Raw genomic sequence first — 21,841 nt, forward strand, 5'->3', positions numbered from 1 at the left:
GGGGACTGATGAGCACAGATGTTAAGTCCCATAGCGCTCAGAGCCATTTGAACCATTTTTTGCACTCTCAGGCCCATACTTGGTGGCCGTTGCGATCCATCCACCACGCCAGCTATACGAGATACTGACTTAAGTGTTTATAATGGATACTGACATCGGTTTCACTATCATCTTAGGAGATTGTCGTTATCAGCTTTTTCACGTGTTCCCTTTTGGTTACTTCTCGCAGGTCGCGAACTATTGCGCATAAACTATATTACACAGGGTCGTATTTCACAGGAAATCCTACACGTAAGGGACAGAAAACCGGTGGCAAATAAGGATAGGCAGAACGAGGTAGCACACACGGCGAAAGCGGGTACTCGGACTGCCTGGGAGAGGCGGGCAGCAGCGAGCACGGCTCAGCCCGCTCTACAGCAGCGGCGGCAGCGACGAGGCGCGTTGCCTAGCGACGCGACGCAGCGGTCGCGGCGCGGCCACGCCCACCAGTGTGCCAGGCCCGGGGTCAGAGGTCAGAGGGGCGCGCGTAGGCCGGCCGCCCTGCGCACACGTATCGTGAACAATGCTTCATTCCAATCAGTCCGTACAACCACCTCCTAAGACATTTACTGTCCCCCCCAATTCCACCCCGTGTACAGGGTGGAATAGATGAGAGTCCCTCAGAGTTAATGAAATACTCGTCAGAGCTAGCCTCAAAAGCTATTCCTCCTAGCGTGCGAGATGTACGACGCAGGCGAAACACTGTCACACTTCGAGGACACCGTAATACGTCCATTTCCAAAGCAAGTAGTTTCTGGCAGGAGTGAACATTACACTATTATCAGTTCAGTAAGTCGCGGTCGCTAAGTGCTCTGGCGAATTATTTACACAAGAATGGAAGAACTTTTAGAAGCCATCCACAGGGACGACCAATTTGTGTTCCAGAGGAGTGTAGGAATACACGTAACCACACTTATTCGGTGACTCGTCTTAGAAGATGGACTGAAGATAGTCAAACTTATGTTTATAGCATTTGTAGACTTAGAGTAAACTTTTGAGAATATCGATTTTTGTATACTCTTCGATTTCTACAGGTAGTAAGGATATAGTCGGAGACGCTGTGTCTACCACCTCCTGCGTTCTGTGGAGAAACAGGGTTCAGCCGAGATAATGCAACAGGACCATGTTTTTACCACTCGTTGGAAATGAGAAAGTGTTGTCGTAGTTCTGCCAACTCTGTACAATGAGTAACGAAGCTTTCTTCTGCAAGAAGAGGTAAGATAAAAGACTGTAAAATCAGTTACGGTGATGTTTCTTATCGGCAAAAATTACAAAGACTTGACATTTTATGGGAACTAGAAAGAGAAGGCTTTGTAGTGTGTTCCCAAATGGAATGATTTTCAGGAATTCTAGTGAGCATGTAAATACCCTCACTCATCCTCATTTTTGTCGTATTCTCCTCATTTTTACTTTTTTTTACATCAACTTTCGTAATATTACATGGTTTGCCGTATTTTAAACGCATTTAATTCAATTACTCGAACTCCAAATCACCATTCTCGACGTATTCTCATGTCAACAAAACGCCTCGTCAGCTCGAGCTCATGACGCTATCAGCCAGTGTCATTGCAGCATGATTCTCAGTTTCTGTATCATCGGTAAACCACCCCCCTCCATTCTCCTGGGAATGCTCTATACATGTGGACACATCGCGAATCTGTACTCTGCTTATCAAAAATAGACATCACCAGACAGGAGGTGCAAATACTAAGTTCATTAGACGAAACACTTTATAAATTCGGTAAAATTTTATTACACTTTGTCATCTCCCCTATGTGGATGGAATCATAGACTATTCTCGCATTCAAGAGAAAAAGTCAAAGACTCAAATCTCTCGCACTCAACCCCTGTTTCGAAAAGAGCTACCCCCTCATTGAACCTATAGGCTAAGAGCTCTGTGCAAAACTGTATGTGGCCTCTCTCTATGCTTCCCACAACACTTGCTATGTTTTAACAACAGCACTGTCTCAGATTTAATCTGAAACTGGCCGGAAGTATGAGAGTACTCTGCCCGCTACATATGTTGTCTTGTGAAGGAACAGAATGAGCTGAGTTCCACGTAATCAATGTACTTGATGGTGGTGGTGGTTGTTGGGATGTTTAAGGGGGACTAAACAGCTAAGGTCATCAGTACCCCCAATGTACTTGAATATTTTGCTTTCGCAAAGAGTATAACTCCTGTTACAAACTTGTACTGACCGACGCTAGTAAAACAGACCGGTTTTCTCAGTCTAATACTGCAACTGCCATTCTGCGAAGACTGTTCCGCGGCTGTCTTACACACGTTACCCATCCAATTACACAGGATTTCTCTAGATGCTTGCATGCTAAGCAGTTTGGCAATTCTTATTGGTGTATAGTGGATATGAGCCTGATATATTCGAGAGTGTTGTCGCTACATAACAGACGATTAAGAAGAAGTGGAAGAAACGTTTGAGCTATGCGTGATGAGGCTCCAGGCAGAAGAAGTTTACAATATTTTATGAAAATCATTTATGCTATCAGTTCTGTAGCATTGTTTTAGTGTCTGGATTCCATTTCAAGAAAGTGTTGGGAACAGAGAAATTATTATAGAACATAAACAAAAAAGCATTGCAGTGGTGTTTGATATGTGAAATTACAAGCCACTCTGCAGTAACTCCATGAAGAGAAAACACTCTCTTCCACAGACTTCCACACACACATCATTTGTCAAGCAAATACGTACACAGGGATTTCGGTAACGTAGCTCGCAACCTTCATCAAGTGCGACCTGAGACTGCTCCTCGAGCTTTTTTTTGGACCTGCTCCAGTATTTATGTCTGTTGCCTTTGCCATCCACAGGCGGTTGCTGCCGTTCCATCAGCAGTCCGCGCCCACTCGCTGCGATCTTCTGGAACATTGTCTTTCCTTTTTCCGACCGCTGCGGTTCTAGGTGTTCCCTCTGTGGTTCGCGCCCAACAGACCTACTCCTATGTGTTCCATCTTCGTTCAGGTGCGTTTGTAATTCTGTCTGAGATACCAGACGTTACCCCTGCGGACCGCTCCCGATCACTACGATTTGCTGGAGCGTTGCCGTTCCGGTTTTGGTCCGCTGCAGTTCTGGATGTTCCTTCTGAGGTCCGTGCCCGTCGTTTTCAGACTGCTGCGACCCATTCCTGAACGTTCCATCTATGGTCCGCTGCTCCTGGCTTTCTGTCTGGTGATAGTTTTCCATATCCATGCCTTCCGTTCTTCTATTAGTGGAGTGCTGCACCCCTCCTTTGATAATTTAAGAGCAGGATCCCAGGCTCTACTTAGCTGGTACCTCATGTTGCGGCTCATGAGACTGTCAATCACTTTTATATCAGTCGATTCCCTTATAAAACTGTCCCAAAATCTGGGTGTCATAATTCATGGTATGATCTAGTTGTAGACAGTTTTCAGGAATGGCTGACTTCGTCACATGTCTTAATCGGATGTGCCTCTGATGTTCTTTGCGCCTGATATCCACTGTTCGTGGCGTCTGACCAATGCAGGACATGCAACATTGACAACGTACATTATAAATCCCTGGTTTTAGTAACCACAAGTCGTCTTTAACACTCCCCACAGGTCCACTGATCTTGCTGGATGGACAGGAAACACACGTGATATTGTGTGTATGGATTCTTTCAGAATCAGAGCCAGCGTAGGGCAGATACGCCACGTTCTTTTCTTCATCTTGCTTGCTGAACCTGTGGTGTAAGTGGCTGGCTGGAGTGCTATCTCAAATTGTTTGGTCGTGTGTCCACTTTTGCAGAACACAGTCTTAGGATTCTCTATTTCTGTCGGTAGACTCTCTTGGTCTGACAGGGTATGCGCTCTGTGGACCAATGTCGTAAGTATCCGTTTTTCTGTGCGGGGTGGTGACAGCTGCTGGCCTGCAGAAATAAACCATCGTGTGTGGGTTTTCGATACATACTGTGGCCAACCGATCCATCTACTTTCCTTTTGAATAGTACATCCAGCTGGCCATTCTTCTCCAGTTCTATGGTGAATTTGATATTTGTGTGGCATGAGTTTTAAGATGTTCAAGAAACTTACTGAGCCTGTACTACCCATGAAGCCAGATCACGAAGATGTCATTCACATACCTGAAGAAGCATGTTTACATGTGGCTGTCTCTAATGCGCTCTCCTCAAATCTCACCATAAACATGTTGGCAATCACAGGAGACAGTGGGCTGTACGTAGCTTCACCTTCAGGTTGCTCGTATTATTGGACCCCGTACAGGAAAAAGGTGGATGTCAGTATATGACTGAACAGGTCCAACAGAATACCGTGAAATACCTCTGCAATCAGTTCCTGTAAGTCTTTCAGCGATACCACATCAAAACTAACCATGATATCTGAGTCTGTGACGTGCAGTTGCTTGAAACGTTGCAGGGAGGCTTCTTAGTTTCTGATGTGATGAACACATTTCCTGTAAGCAGATTTGTCAAGTACTCGGCTGTTGAGACGTAGGTGTTCCAGTATTACTGACAATTGGGCGTAGGGGCACGCCCTCCTTGTGTATACAGTCTAGGTGTCTGATGTTCCCATCATATATCCCTGCTTCCTTCCTTCAGGAGAGCCCTGGTCTTCTTGTCCACCTTGTCAGCGGGCTCACACACCAGAGCTCTGGACGCAGGGTCCCCCGAAGTTAGCGTACTTTCTCATCGTAATCCACCCATTTCAAAATTTCTGTGGAGTTCCCACAGATTCACGGAACTGAGACCCTGATTAGAGATTACCACAATATACAAGAGAATAAGAAACTTCATATTTACCACGAAACAATCATCATTCCTGTACGCTCAACAGCTAACTAAAAGTTACATCAAAGAAAGGGATCTCTGGAACAAGGACTGTCATCGCATCGGAAATTACCAAGAAAGGGAATGGTTCGAGAAATACGACTGTGATACTGTGGGTGTCAAATATTATAGGAAACTGTGGGTCAAATTAAATAGAATCTGCAGTCGGAGCTCTGACTCGTTCTATAAATGGGGTATTGTGCAAGTCTCCGAGTTGTGACTGTAGTGCACTGAAACAGTCTATCAGGCATATAAAGAGGAGTGCATCCTTGGATGCTATCAAGGACAGGTGGAAAGATTTTATGAATGCCAATGCCACAGATATGGGATGGATTGCAAACCTAGAGATTAATATTTTGTGTTTTTGTTTTTGTTCAAACGTTCAAATGTGTGTGAGTTTCTAACGGACAAAACTGCTGAGGTCATCGGTCCTAGATTTGCACACTAGTTAAACTAACTTATGCTAAGAACAAAACACACACACACACACACACACACACACCCATGGCGGAGGGCGGACTGGAACCTCCGACGGGAGGGGCCGCGCAGTCCGTGACGTGGCGCCTCCAACCACGCGGCCACTGCGCGCGGCTTTTGTTTTTGTTTTACGCAGCGACATTCATTACATGTTATACATGTGCTGCTTGTGTGTGCCACACAAATGATGATAATGTCCTAACAAAGTGAAGACGAAGAGCTAAATCACATTTTCCTTGGTTACATACCAGAAAAGACATATCAAATGAGTTATTAAGACACGCCGTCCGTGTGGAAAGATGATTTGCCAAGTGTGCGGTCCCTCTATTCGAAAGCTTTTCTGCAACTAAAGTATGCTGTTGTTACCTACATATACAATACTCGTGTATATATTTTAATGGGATACAGGTGACATTGCTTTTTAAGTTACAATTATTTTTCGTCCTTGCAGTAACACACACGCACTGTATGCAAACCATCCCTCTATTCCCACGACATGCAGTTAATTTTCCGCAGTATATGCGACAATTTTTAACCTGTACATCGAAAAGGGCTGCTTAAAACTGGCGGTGGTATTTGCTGCTATTTGCTGCTTGCCCACAGGGTGGGAGGGCTCTGACTTCGGCAGACATACGATATTATGTGACGGATGTAGTGCACATCGTGGCAGACGGGCGATGACCATCAGCAGCTGTTTACTGAGTGCACAGCAGCCAGCAACACGAACAGTGAGAGTTCCTCGTCATTTTGTTACTGACTTCCAGCAAGAGGCGGCTACGGCCGACGACCCGCCCATTTCGAAGCGGTTTGGTGAGCTGACTGGGGCCACTCAAAAGTAACTCTTGTAAAACGGTTCACTGGGCCTTTGTTGTCAAAAATCAGGTAATCGTAACGTCTATCATTTCGTATTATCGCGCAGGCATTCTTTTCCAGAACTTTGTCTTCATGATGTGTGGGATAATGAACACGATAAAAGCATTTAAAATATAAATCTCCTGCAACATACATATTCAATATGAGATACTTCGGCACATGTACAGTCGTGGACAAAACGCGAGACCCCTCGCCTTTCCGTTATGTTGATCCGCATAGCTTTAAAGACTGCTGCACAGCATAACAGGCAAGGCGACGAAGTGCTACCAACATACTATGCACAGGCGTAAAATTGACAAACTATCTTAACTTTGTCAGATTGTTTACAATCATGTGTAAGACTATATTAATACTGATTAGTGAATTCAACACGTAAATATAAGATATAAATGAAAGGAGAAACGCTAATTAGTATGAACTGTACTAGTAAAAATGAATTTCAGCTTATCGAGATAGCATAACTGTTCTAGTAAGACCAAGTACCCCAGATCGTTACGAATTAGCAAAATATTATGCGCATTCGGCCGCGAAACGGTTTATGTCAACGTTCAGACCAGCCATAATGGATTACCGTTGCTGACCTACTATGAAAGAGTGCAAATTTAGCAATGCGTGAAGATTCATAACGAAATTCAGTTAAAAATCATTCAGTGCCACACGTAAGTCAATTCAATTATTGACATAAACGGAAAAAGGAAGGCATTAACAATTATGAAATTGTACAAGAGTTTCATATTGACATCCACAGGGCGCCGGTACAGAATAAAGGTAGAAATAAAACGTATTGGGGGCGCAAGAATTTCTTAAAATTGCTTTACTGGTAGTCTATCTGCCTCCATCCAGATTAGAACCGAAGACAAACCAGACCTCCCTTGCAGTAGCAAACACCTTTCACTACGCTAGAAGACAACCTAGGCAAAAAGCCCTGTGTTATTACCCCAGACATAAATAAGCCGGCAATTCCGCAACGAAAATGGCAAAATGATCTGCAGTTTCTGTGGCATAGAGCTTTCTGGACTCTAAAACATGACTTTCCTACCTATATGTCACCGTTTATGTGACAATCATTCGGGATGTTTATCGAAATAACAAAATACTGTTATTAGCGATTAACGGCAACGGGTTCTACACAACGCTGGTGACTACTTTGAAGGACAGTAGCAGGTGCAAACATGTAACTCTTTTGTATCGGTTGTGAATAAGTAGTTGCCACTATTTAAGTTCCAACCCTCGTATAGTCTTACATATGATTGCAAACAGTCTGACAAAGTTTGGATACTTTGTCAATTTCACGCCTGTGCATAGTATGTTGGTAGCACTTCGTCGCCCTGCCTGTTATACTGTGTAGCAGACTTTAAAGCGGATCAGCATGACGAAAAGGCGGGGAGTCTCACTCGTTTTGTCCAAGACTGTACATTTCTTTTGCACAATAGCCCCCGTAAAGAAAGTTGGGTTATTTTCAATGAAAAGATTTATTACCGTAATTAGTTAAAAATAAAACACTGAATGATATTACGAAATGATGTGCATTACGAGTCTTAAAATTCACAAATTCAATTTTTTTATAGCTACGTTTCCTTTTTTCATGTTTAAATTTTCGAAATTACCGATTTCCAATTTGTACGTCCATGCAATTTGTACGTCCGTGTCTCTTTTTAATAGCGCTTTTTTATACGTCACGAACTATCGCAATTCTTTTTGTACAACATTACGAGTAGATGCACATAGTGTAAGATGATGGCTATTTTTATGTCTGTCTGTGCTCTAGGCAGATATTTTTCCGTTACGTTATTTTTTCCTAATTTGTTCCCGTTTCGTTGCAACAATGTAGTGCGCTGCTAATAAAAGTAAAGACTCGAGAATGGCTTTTCTCGAGCTGAAGCTATTTGAGTAACTAAGAAGAGGTCTTTATAAATACTAACAATAAATAAAAAAATGTTACCTTTATTCAGTCCACGAAATAAATTTAAAGACATTTGTACGCCATTGCTGAACGTTGGATACGTGACGTCGTAGAACTGGACGAGGCGTACCTTTCTCGCAAAAGATGCCCTCGAAGTCGACGTTGCGGCACTCGCAGATGGGCCCGCTGTCGGTGGAGATGCAGATGCCGCCGTGCTGGCAGGGGTCGTGCTCCTCGCACGCGTCCGTCAGGTTCCCGCGGATGCCCTGCGCGCACACGCGGAAAGCACGCGTCACACACATGTCACAGCACAGTGCAAACACTCGAGGTATAGCGGCAGCGGCAGCGGCAGCTCACTCCGAACTCTGCTCAGGGAGTGGCAGACGAGCACAGCGTACTGACAGCGGACCACACAGACACAGAGTCCACCTAGTGCAGCGGAGCGCACACACTGCAGTACTCGCGGCATCCACTACTCGTATCTGGACCGTAGTGCTGACGGAGGACAAAATAGTGTAATCGACCAGTATAAGCCGCGACAAACACATACACAAGAATACAGTTACCGACACATTTAGAGTGACATAGGTTAAACTCTTCGCGAATATAGTTGTTGTTATGATACGTTAAAAGAATACATAGCGTTATGTAGAATGGGCTGTATCCAGCTCTTGCTGCTTAATGGAGACGTAAAAAGTTTGAATAGGTGCGATACTGAGTCACGTTCAACGACACTCGAACCTAGACACAGTGACTTTATCCCTCCTACCAATCTTTGCCTTTTAAATTAAATCTGTTCAATAAATAATGCTCCCATTTTTACAGTCGTTAATGTATATGAACTATGGACCTCGCCGTTGGCGGGGGAAGCATGTGTGCCTCAGCGATACAGCAGGTGCAATCACAACGCAGTAGTATCTGTTGAGAGGCCACACGAACTTGTGGTTCCTGAAGAGGGGAAGCAGCGACTTCAATAGTTGCAGGGTCAACAATCTGGATGATTCTCTGATCTGGCCTTGTAACATCAACCAAAACGGCCTTGCTGTGCTGGTACTGCGAACGGCTGAAAGCATAGGGAATCTATAGCCGTAATTTCTCCCGAGGACATGCAGCTCTACTGTGTGGTTAAATGATGATGGCATCCTTCTGAGTAAAATATTCCGGAGGTAAAATACTCCCCCATTCGGATCTCTGGTGGGGACTATTCGGGACAACCTCGTTATCAGGAGAAACAAAACTGGCTTTCTACTGATCGCAGCGTGGGATATCAAATCCCTTAATCGGGACGGAGCGAGGTGGCGCAGTGGTTAGCACACTGGACTCGCATTCGGGAGGACTACGGCTCAATCCCACGTCCGGCCATCATGATTTAGGTTTTTCGTGATTTCCCTAAATCGCTCCAGGCAAATACCGGGAGGGTTCCTGTGAAATGGCACGGGCGACTTCCTACCCTGTCCTTTACTAATCTGATGAGACCGATGACCTTCCTGTTTGTTCTCTTCCCCTAAACAATCCAATCCCTTAATGGGGCAGGTAGATTAGAAAATTTAAAAAGGGAAATGGGTGGGTTAAAGTTAGATCTAGTGGGAATTAGTGAAGTTCGGTGGTAGGAGGAACAGGACTTCTGGTCAGGTGAATACAGAGTTGTAAATACAAAATCAAATATGGATTATGCAGAAGTAGGTTTAATATTGAATAAAGCAGCAGGAGCGCGGATAAAGTACTACCATCAGCATAGTGAACACATTATTGTAGCCAAGATAGACACGAAGCCCACGACTACCACAGTAGTACAAGTTTATATGCCAACTAGCTCCGCCAATGATGAACAGATTGAAGAAATGTATGAAGCGATAAAACAAATTATTCAGATAGTTAAGGGAGACGAAAATTTAATAATTATGGGGGACTGGAATTCGATAGTAGGAAAAGAGAAGAGAAAGAAACGTAGTAGGTTAATATGGAATCGGGGTAAGGATTGAAGGAGGTAGTCACCTGGTAGAATTTTGCACAGAGCATAACTTAATCATAGCTAATACTTGGTTCAAGAATCGTAAAAGAAGGTTGTATATATGGAAGAAGCTCGGAGATGTTGACAGGTTGCAGATAGATTATATAATGGTAAGACAGAGATTTCGGAACCTGGTTTTAAAGTGTAAGATATTTCCAGGGGCAGATGTGGATTCTGACCACAATTTATTGCTTATGAACTGCAGATTACAATTGAAGAAATTGGAAAAAGTCAGGAAGTTAAGGAGACCAGACCTGAATAAACTGAAAGAACCTGATGATGTAGAGTATTTGAGAGGGACCATCAGGGAACGAATGACAAGAATAGGGGAAACAGTAGAAGAAGAATGGGTGGCTTTGAGAGATGAAATGGTGAACGCAGCAAAGGACCAAGTACGTAAAGAGACGAGATATAGTAGAAATTCTTGGGTAACACAAGAGATATTAACTTTAACCGATGAAACGAGAAAACATAAAAATGCAATAAATGAAGCAGGCGAAAGGGAATACAAACGCCTAAAAAATGAGATCTACAGAAAGCGAAAATTGGCTAAGCAGGAATGGCTAAAGGACAAATGTAAGGATGTAGATGCCAGTATCGCTAGTGGTTAGATAGATGCTGCGTACAGGATGTTAAAGAGATCTTCGGAGAAAAGAGAACCACCTGCTCGAATATCAAATGCTCAGATTGGAAACCAGTCAGAAGCGAAGAACAGAAAACAGAATGGTGGAAGGAATATGTCGAGAGTCTATAAAATAGAGATGTTCTTTCAGGGCAATATTATGGAAGTAGAAGGGAATAAAGATGAGAAGGGAGATATGATACTGAGTCAAGAATTTGACAAGTCACTGAAATACTTAAGATGAAACAAGGCCCCGGCAGTGCACAGCATTTTGTTAGAGCTACTGATAGCCTTCGGAGAGCCAGCCATGACAAAACTCTTCCATCTGGTGAGGAAGATGCATGAGACAAGCGAAATACCCGCAGACTTCAAGAAGAATATAGCAATTCCAGTTCCAGAGAAAGCAGGTGGCGACAGGTGTGAAAATCACTGAACTATCAGTTTAATAAGTCACGGTTGCAAAATACTAACACGAATTATTTCAAACGAATGGGAAAACAGATAGATGCCGACCTCGGGGAAGATCAGTTTGCATTCCGTAGAAATGTTGGAACACGTGAGGCAATACTGACCCTACGACTTATCTTAGAAGCTAGATTAAGGAAGGGCAAACCTACGTTTCTAGCATTTGTAGACTTAGAGAAAGCTTTTGACAATGTTGACTGGAATACTCTCTTTCAAATTCTAAAGGTGGAAGGGGTAAAATACAGGGAGTGAAAGTCTATTTATAATTTGTGCAGAAACTAGATGGCAGTTATAAGGGTCGAGTGGCACAGAAGGAAAGCAGTGGTTGAGTAGGATGTGAGACAGGTTTTTAGCCTATCCCCGATCTTATTCAATCCGTATACTGATCAAGCAGTAAAGAAAACAATAGAAAAATTCGGGGTAAGAATTAAAATCCGTGGAGAAGGAATAAAAATTATGAGGTTCGCCAATTGCATTGTAATTCTGTCAGAGACAGCAATGGACTTGGAAGAGCAGTTGAACGGAATGAACAGTGTTTTGAAAGGAGGACACAATGATGCTACAGAAGACTGCGGAAGATTAGATGTGTAGATCACATAACTAATAAGGATGTACTGAATAGAAATGTGCAGGAGAGAAATGTGTGGTACAACCTGACTAGAAGATGGGATCGGTTGGTGGGACACATTCTGAGGCAAGAAGGGATGACAAATTTGGTACTGGACGGAAGAGGGAGACGAAGAGATGAATATGTAAGAAGTCTCAGAAGGACGTAAGTTGCAGTAGTTGCTCTGAGACGAAGAGGCTTGCACGGATAGAGTAGCACGGAGAGCTGCACCAAACCAGTCTTTGGACTGAAGACCGCAACAAAACAATATATCGAACAATCCCGCCAGATAGTAGAGTGGTGGTGAACCGTCAAATGACGCGTTCGTGAGACACGCGTCTCAGATTCCGTGCAGTGATTCTAATTGTTGGTCACGGAAAAGTAACGGTGGCGGATATCCATTCTGGGCAGTGATACAGTTGGCAGAAGTACTGCTGGACGATGTGTAAGGAGGGATAAGGCGTTTGGAAGTGCCGGAACAGAGCAGCCTGGTGGGTCACGCCTGCCACAGCCACCGCTCCCGGCACAGTTAATCAAACGGGTGCTATTATTCGTGCACTTTGGCGCATCACAACTGTTTCTGCACCTATCGTTGGACATTCGAAGCACCTGGAGTGCTGGATATTCAAAGATGTGTTCAGGATGTGTTCCAAGAATGTCCACAACGGGCCACAAGATTCCAAGTGAAGCCATTTCATCTTAACTGTTGCAACTATCTAAGGCCAGTGGAGAGACCTTTCTGCTATGGCTGACGAAACCTGCTCTTTGAACTGCAAACAAAAAGGCACTCACTCGGTGGCAACAGCTGCAATCAACAAAAAAGAAGAAATTCGAGATAACTTCCTCCGCTGTGAAACAGATGATGACAGTCTTTCCGAAAAAGGGCATCCATTAATTCAGAGGCGTACGTCAAGACTCCACAGAAACTAAGAAACTGTTTCCATCGTGTTCGGTACGACGAGAATCCAAAAGAAATTTTGGTCCAACACGACAATATGTGGCCATACACATCTCCCAGAATTCATCGCCAAGTTGGATTGGGCATCATTTCCTCAAACCCCCTACAGACCACACCTGGCATCTGCGTGTTTCCACCTGTTTGGTCCACACAAAGATTAGTATGTGGAAAATGGTTTCAAAGTGATGAGATTGTTTTCAAGCATTGAAAACATGCTAGCAGGTGCAGAACAAGAACTTTAACAAACAGGAAATACATGTTATTACACAACGCTGGCATAAGACTGTAGAATGTGATGGATACTATGAAGAAGAGCCGGCCGCAGTGGTCTCGCGGTTCTAGGCGCTCAGTCCAGAACCGCGCGACTGCTACGGTCGCAGGTTCGAATCCTGCCTCGGGCATGGATGTGTGTGATGGCCTTAGGTTAGTTAGGTTTAAGTAGTTCTAAGTTCTAGGGGACTGATGAGCACAGATGTAGGGTCCCATAGTGCTCAGAGCCATTTGAACCATTTGATACTATGAAGAGTAACAGTTGGGTAGCTGGAGGGGGAAGTACGCGTAGAAGAAGAGTGCGCATCACGTTTTCAGGTCCCTTAAGCAGAAGCTCACCACTGCACCACCAGGCACATCATGTGTCATCACCTCCTAAATTCTTTTCCGGAGCCTTGTGGCAGTCGGAAGCTTACAGTTGGAGAAAGTGTCTTAAGACACTTTTGTACATTTCTGATGTAAAATTTATGTAATTTTGTCTGAGTGTTAGGTGAAACTAAATCTACTTCTAAATTAGGTAAACTCGGTGCCGGAACTGGCTCCTATAAATTTCCAATATCCTTTTTGGTCTCCACGACTTTACTAGTGTGTATTTTCTGCAGGTTGCCGAAAAAGAAAAAAGCGGAATGGTGTTAAGTACGCAAGACTAATGTTGCAGATGGTCGCATTGTCTACTTTCCCCGCACCAAAAAACTATCTGCGGATATGTGACATATAACCTGTACTTTCACTTCCTAATCCCTTCTAGCGTATTCAAGCATGTTTGTGTTTGTGTGTTTATTTAACTTAGATACCTCATTAATCACCTTGGAAAACATTAATTAATTTTTCTTTTCTACGGTTTTTCTTTCGTTGAGTACCGACTTTTTCAAACATACGTCAAATACAACTGAAACTTCCATAGTCGCCTTTCTTTTCTTTTTTTATTGTAGAAACCAGCAGAGAACATCAACCAGACACCCATAAACAGAAAAAATATTGTAGTACACCGAACAACTCTGGTGGCTTGTTATTTTCTCTTCTTACTCGCTTCACCAAAGAATCCGAAGTAAAAATTCCAGAAATCGAATCAAGAATAGCTGCCAACATGAGTAAGTTAGGGGTAGATGTCCTCCGAGTAGTGAAGCTAAATCACCTAATTAAAGCAACTCTTCCTGTCCAGATTGTATACCAATTAGGTGCCTTTCAGAATATGCTGATGCATTAGCTCCATACTTAACAATCATATACAGCCACTCGCTCGACGATAGATCCCTACCCAAAGATGGAAAGTTGCACAGACCACACCATTATGCAAGAAAGGAAAGAGGAGTAATCCACTAAAATACAATGCCATATCATTAATTTCGACACGATGAAGGATTCTGGAACATATATTGTGTTTTAACATTATGAATTACCTCGAAGAAAACTGTCTATTGAAAAACAGTCAACACGGATTTAGAAAACATCGTTCTTGTCAAATACAACTAGTTCTTCATCCACGAGGAGTGTTCAGTGCTATAGACATCATCATCATCATCATCATCATCATCATCATCATTTAAGACTGATTATGCCTTTCAGCGTTCAGTCTGGAGCATAGCCCCCTTATAAAATTCCTCCATGTTCCCCTATTCAGTGCTAACATTGGTGCCTCTTCTGATGTTAAACCTATTACTTAAAAATCATTCTTAACCGAATCCAGGTACCTTCTCCTTGGTCTGCCCCGACTCCTCCTACCCTTTACTGCTGAACCCATGAGTCTCTTGGGTAACCTTGCTTCTCCCATGCGTGTAACATGACCCCACCATCTAAGCCTGTTCGCCCTGACTGCTACATCTATAGAGTTCATTCCCAGTTTTTCTTTGATTTCCTCATTGTGGACACCCTCCTGCCATTGTTCTCATCTACTAGTACCTGCAATCATCCTAGCTACTTGCATATCCGTAACCTCAACCTTGTTGATAAGGTAACCTGAATCCACCCAGCTTTCGCTCCCGTACAACAAAGTTGATCGAAAGATTGAACGGTGCACAGATAATAGTCTTGGTACTGACTTCCTTCCTGCAGAAGAGAGTAGATCGTAGCTGAGTGCTCACTGCATTAGCTTTGCTACACCTCGCTTCCAATTCTTTCACTATTTTGCAATCCTGTGAGAATATGCATCCTAAGTATTTGAAACCGGCCACCTGTTCTAACTTTGTTCCTCCTATTTGGCACTCAATCCGTTTATATTTCTTTCCCACTGACATTATTTTCGTTTTGGAGATGCTAATCTTCATACCATAGTCCTTACGTTTCTGACCTAGCTCTGAAATATTACTTTGCAAACTTTCAATCGAATCTGCCATCACAACTAAGTCATCCGCATATGCAATACTGCTTATTTTGTGTTCACATATCTTAATCTCACCCAGCCAGTCTATTGTTTTCAACATATGATCCATAAATAATATGAACAACAGTGGAGACAGGTTGCAGCCTTGTCTTACCCCTGAAACTACTCTAAACCATGAACTCAATTTACCGTCAACTCTAACTGCTGGCTGACTATCCATGTAAAGACCTTTAATTGCTTGCAAAAGTTTGCCTCCTATTCCATAATCTCGTAGAACAGACAATAACTTCCTTCTAGGAACCCGGCCATATGCCTTTTCTAGATCTATAAAGCATAGATACAATTCCCTGTTCCACTCATAACACTTCTCCATTATTTGCCGTAAGCTAAAGATCTGGCCCTGACAACCTCTAATAGGCCTAAACCCACACTGATTTTCATCCAATTGGTCCTCAACTAATACTCACACTTTACGTTCAACAATACCTGAGAAGTTTTACGCACCACGCTGATTAAAGATATACCTCTGTAGTTGTTACAATCTTTTCTGTTTCCATGTTTAAAGATTGCTGTGATTACTGCTTTTGTCCAGTCTGATGGAACCTGTCCCCTCTCCCAGGCCATTTCAATTATCCTGTGTAGCCATTTAAGACCTGTCATTCCACTGTATTTGATGAGTTCTGACTTAATTTCATCCACCCCAGCTGCTTTATTGGACTGCAATCTATTGACCATTTTCTCCAATTCCTCAAATATGATCCTATTTCCATCATCATTCCTATCCCATTCTACCTCGAAATCTGAAAATTTACTGATCGTATTTTCACCTACATTGAGCAACTCTTCAAAATATTCCCTCCATCTGCCCAAGGCATCCACAGGATTCACCAGCAGTTTCCCTGACGTGTCCAAAATACTTGTCATTTCCTTCTTACCTCCCTTTCGAAGACTGCTAACTACACTCCAGAATGGTTTTCCAGCAGCTTGACACATAGTCTCTAACCTGTTTCCAAAGTCTTCCCAAGATTTCTTCTTGGATGCTGCAATTATCTGTTTGGCTTTGTTTCTTTCTTCAACATAACTTTCTCTGTCTACCTGAGCTCTAGTATGTAGCCATGTTTGATACGCCTTCTTTTTCATTTTACAGGCTTCCTTGACTGTGGTATTCCACCAAGCTGTTTGCTTCATCGTACTTTTACACACTACTGTTCCAAGACATTCTTTAGCCACTTCTAGTACTGTGTCCCTGTACGTTGTCCATTCCTTTTCCAATGACTGTAATTGACTACATTCAACTAACTGGTACCATTCTGAGGTCGCTGTCACGTACTTGTGCCTAATTTCCTTATCCTGAAGTTTCTCCACTCTTATCCTCCTACATATGGACCTGACCTTCTGCACTTTCGGCCTCACAATCCCAATTTCACTGCAGATTAAATAATGATCAGTGTCATCAAAGAATCCCCTGAATACACCTGTGTCCCTCACAGCCTTCCTGAATTCCTGATCTGTTATTATATAGTCAATGGCAGATCTGGTTCCCCTGCCTTCCCAAGTATACCGGTGAATGTTCTTGTGTTTAAAAAAGGAGTTTGTGATTACTAAGCCCATACTGGCACAGAAATCCAGGAGTTGTTTCCCGTTCCTGTTGGCCTCCATATCCTCTCCAAATTTACCCATAAACGTTTCATACCCTTCTGTTCGATTTCCAATCCTGGCATTAAAATCCCCCATGAGCAGAACACTGTCCTTGGCCTTTAACAACTACATCACTGAGTGCCTCATAAAAACTATCCATCTTATCTAGATTTGTCCCTTCACAATGCGAATATACTGACACAATCGTAATTTTCTAGCTAGACACTGTCAAATCTATCCACATCAGTCGTTCGTTTACATACCTTATTGCAACTACGCTGGGTTCCAATTCTTTCCTGATGTAAAGCCCTGCACCCCATTGTGCTGTTCCTGCTTTGACTCCGGACAGGTAGACCTTGTATTCTCCCACTTCCTCTTCTTTCTCACCCCTTACCCGAATGTCCCTAACAGCTAAAACGTCCAGCCCCATCTTACTTGCAGCCTTTGCCAGCTATACCTTCTTCGCAGGGTAGCCCCCATTGATATTAATAGCTCCCCATCTCATTACCATTTGTTTGCCAAGTCGTATCTTAGGAGTCCCTGGTTTGTCAGTTAGAGGTGGGACTCCGTCACCTCTAAGGGTCCGAGGCATTTTACTCTGATTGTTGCCAGCATCATACTTAAAGTACCAGGGAAGCAGATTCCTAGCCTTACTTGCCCCGAGTCCCATTGGGTTTTACCCCTAATGGCTGAGGGACTAACCGGTGGATTTGGTAGTCTTTGCCGTATGAGCACAAAGGTGGCCACGACTCAGAATATGTCCGAGAATCCCAGCCTTCTTCCAAAGTAACTGGTATCCCGACTGTCGGGACCACTTACTTGGCCACTCATACGTTGCCCGTGGTTCATGAACTAGGACATGACTACAGGAACCCACACCATGAACCACAGTGCTATAGACAAGGGATTTCAAATTGATTCCGAATTTCTAGATTTCCAGAAGGCTTTTGATACCGTATCTAAAAAGCGGCTTGTAATCAAATTGCGTGTTTATGGATTATCGTCTCAGTTACGCGACTGGATTCGTGATTTCCTGTCAGAGAGGGTACAGTTCGTAGTAACTGACGGAAAATCATCGAGCAAAGCAAAAGTGATTTCTAGCGTTCACCAAGGTGGTGTCGTATATAGTTCTGGTTTGCTCGCGTACACTGAATGGCCTGCAGAGATTTTTCTCTTTATTTAATCACATTTTTACGTTGTTCACAACACCCTCTAAGCTTTTCACTCTAATTAAGGCCCTATAAGCATGTTCTTTTCCGAAAGTACTCCTGACCAAAAACAGATCCTGATAGCTGCAGTCTAAAGTTTTTGTTAATCATGCCTTTTGTGTTTGTGTGGGGATCTGTGCAGTGACTTTCTTCCCCTAACAAATATTTCTTCGTACCTAACCGAGGAGTGAAATACTAATTTTAATAAATTTATCCTTAAATTTATTTATATGAAGAAATATTTTTTTTTTAAATTTTCAATCTTTATTGCACTCCCTTAGGTGTTGAATTTCCAGAAACACTGAAACACGGTTTTTTTCCCCCCTAACGGAGAAGTCAAATAGCAATTGTCATATATGTAGCCATAAAAATCCTGTAGTAGTTCTTCAGCAATTATTTATTTTCAAAAACTTTTTCAGCCACTATTTTACCTCGTGAATAGATGAATTTCCAAAACTGCAAAAACACGTATTTTTTTATTTTCCAACAGAGAAACCAAATACCAGTTTTCGTAGGTCTGGTTTCAAAATTCCCTTAATAGCGACACACTTTCAAAAAGCCTTTCCTCCCCTATTTCACTCTCTTAAGAGTCTAATTTCGGGAGTCCCTTCTTTAGTGATGCCTACAGTATAAGATCCACACCCTCGCCAAATTTCAAGTTTCTCTCCTTTGCGGTTTGGACTGGGCGATGATGAGACAGTGAATCAGTCTGACCATATTTCACTCCCTTAGGAGCTGAACTTACAAAAGCAGTGAAACACGTATTTTTTCATCTCTAACCTAGAAGCCAAACATTAGTTTTCAAAGATTTAGCTTTGAAGATGCTTTCCCAATGAAATATTTTCATGAAATATTTCACCTCCTACTTCACCCCTTTGGGGATTGAATTTCCGAAAACAGTGACACGCCTACGTTTTACTTCTATCGGAGAAGTCAAAATTTTCACAGCTTTTACTTCCGAAAAGGTTGTAAAATGAAATATTTCCATAAAAACTGTCATCCCCGTTTTATCCTCATAGAAAATAAAATTTCCAAAAAGAGTGAAACAAATAATTTTTTTATTTTCTAACTGAGAAGCCAAATTTAAGTTTTCATAGATTTAGCTTAAAAATGCTTTTATAATGAAACATTTTCATAAAAATCTCATCCCCTCTTTCACCCCGTTAGGGGTTCAGTTTCAAAAGCACTGGAACACATTTTCATTTGTAACCGACAAGTCAAATACCAATATTCGTAGATGAAGCTTTAAAAATACTTTAGTAGTTCTTTAACAATAATATATTTTCAAAAACAAGCTATCACCCACTATTTCACATCTACAGCGTTCAATTTCCAAAAATGCTGACATGTATATCTTTATTTCTGACCGAAAAAACAAATAAATTTTCATAGGTCTACCTTCATAATTGCATTAATAGTGACATCGTTAAAAAAAATACCTTCATCCACTATTACAGCCCCTTACCGTTGGAATTTCGGAAAATCCCTCGTTAAACGACGCCTACAGTATAGTATCCACTCGTTCTCCACATTTAAAGCTTCAATCCTTAGCGGTCTGGCCTGGACGATTACCAGTCAGTGAGGATATTGCCGTTTACATACAGAGATTTAGGAGGCAACCTGTGCAGCTGTCATATGTTGTCGTTTACCGTCTAGTAAAGTCATCAGAAGATCAAAACCAATTGCAAAACGATTTAAAAAGGGTAACTGTATGCTGCAAAAATTGGCAACTGACCCTAAATTATGCAAAGTTTGAGGTCATCCACATTTCTGCTGAAAGGTATCCGCTAAACTTCGGTTACACTCAGTCAAATCCAAGGGCGGAAAATTAAACACAATACCTAGCAATTATAGTTACTGTAAGTAAGCTGTTTAGGTTTTTATATTGGTGGATGTGGGGAGAGAGATGGTGGAGTTTTGAGAGTGGATGATCTGGACGTGTGTCCATCAGAGAGAGTGAATTTGTTAGACTGGATGTCTTGAACTGATATACATTGTTTGTTCTGAATCATAATCTTTCATTTTCTAACTATGCTTATCAGTTCAGTTGGTTCAATTGGCTCTGAGCAATTCTGAGGTCATCAGTCCCCTAGAACTTAGAAATACATAAACCTAACTAACCTAAGGACATCACACTCATCCACGCCCGAGGCAGAATTCGAACCTGCGACCGTAGCGGTCGCGCGGATCCAGACTGTAGCGCCTAGAACCGCTCGGCCACTTCGGCCGGCTATGCCTATCAGTAGTTAGTGGCTCAGAATCTTTTATTTAGCTGGCAGTAGCGGCGCTCGCTTTGGTAGTCAAGTAACGAAGATTTTTCTGAGGTTAGTGTTTCATGAAAGGTATAGGTTATTGTTAGATAGGGCCAGTCTTTTGTAGGGATTTTTGAAAGTCAGATTGCCTTTCGCTAAAAATATTGTGTGTCGGTTTAGTGATAATCAGAATAAATAAAGAGAGAACTGTCTTAGTACGTTCAGTTTTGCTCAGCTGTTTGAAAATCAAACAACGTAAGGGGTTTACCAGCACAGTAAATCATTAATTTTTCTAAGGGGACGTTTCATTACGAATAACTTGAAATGGAGGAAGCAAACAGAAAATGTTGTGGAAGGCGGCCCAAAGACTGCGTTTTGTCGGCCGAACACTTACAAGAAGCAACAGATCTACTAAAGAGGCTGCCTACACTGCACTTGTCCGTCCTGTTTTGGAGTACTCCTGAGCGGTGTGGGATCCTTACAGATCGTGTTAATGGAATACGTTGAGGAAGTTGAAAGAAGAACAGCACATTTTATATTATCGAGAAATACGAGAGAGAATGTCACGGACATGATAGAGGATTTGGGGTGAAGATCATTAAAACAAAGCCGTTTCTCATTGCGGTGGTACATTTCACTAAATTTCGGTCACTAACTTTCTCCTCCAAATGCGAAATTATGTTGTTGACGGTGACCTGTATAGGGTCATAATAAAATAAGGGAAATCAGAGCCCGCATTTGTTGGAAATGTAGCGTAATCGATAAAGTTAGTTTCAAACCGAAAGGTACCAGGTGCGCTTCTTGCAGTAGGTGTGATCCCTTTTGTGTCTTTTTCTTTTATTTTTTGCATAATATTCTGAGAACTTCAGCTTAATTTAATACATGTATGATCTGCAATACGCGATGTTGTGTTTTGCGAAATACTGACCAGTGAATTGCAAGACTGCATTTACGTCAGTGGATGATCCTCCAGAAATTCATTACAGTTTGCACTGTGATGCATCGCTTAACAGAGGCAGTCAACGAGAAACAGTGCTCATGCAACATTAACAGTAACGACTAGAGCAACAAAGATTGTCAAGCCGAGACTAACCCGCGTGTGTGACAAAGTGAAATGAAATGCATCATCCCGACTTCACAGGAAGACCGAACAAAATTTTTAAAAATGCGGAACAAGAACAATATGGAATGTAGAAAAATAAGACAGAGAGAGCAGTGGAGTAGCGACAGGCGACGTAACATTTTAGTGTTAACAGCGTACTTTGTGACGCTGCAACTGCTGCCGAAAGTGATTTTTAATACATTTTCTTAATCATTGTCAACTGCAGCATATGTACCGTTCTCCGAGCAGCAGTTAGCTGTCGAAGCCATCGGCGATTCGAGAAATCGGCGATTTTTTGCG

The 21,841-nt window shown here is 42.5% G+C and overlaps 1 protein-coding gene across 7 annotated transcripts in view; it reads right to left on the reverse strand.

Annotated features, from left to right (window-relative positions):
* The window catches only part of LOC126267963 (neurexin-1a), a 1,982,806-nt gene that overhangs the window by 1,397,860 nt on the left and 563,105 nt on the right, over nt 1-21,841 (reverse strand). For all 7 annotated transcript variants that reach the window (XM_049973298.1, XM_049973297.1, XM_049973300.1 and 4 more), the window contains one exon: nt 8,219-8,354. In XM_049973298.1, the coding sequence (XP_049829255.1) occupies nt 8,219-8,354 (136 nt within the window). The remainder of the gene's footprint in view (nt 1-8,218; nt 8,355-21,841) is intronic.

This window comes from Schistocerca gregaria, chromosome 4 (genome assembly GCF_023897955.1).
Source record: "Schistocerca gregaria isolate iqSchGreg1 chromosome 4, iqSchGreg1.2, whole genome shotgun sequence".
Lineage (NCBI taxonomy): Eukaryota > Metazoa > Arthropoda > Insecta > Orthoptera > Acrididae > Schistocerca > Schistocerca gregaria.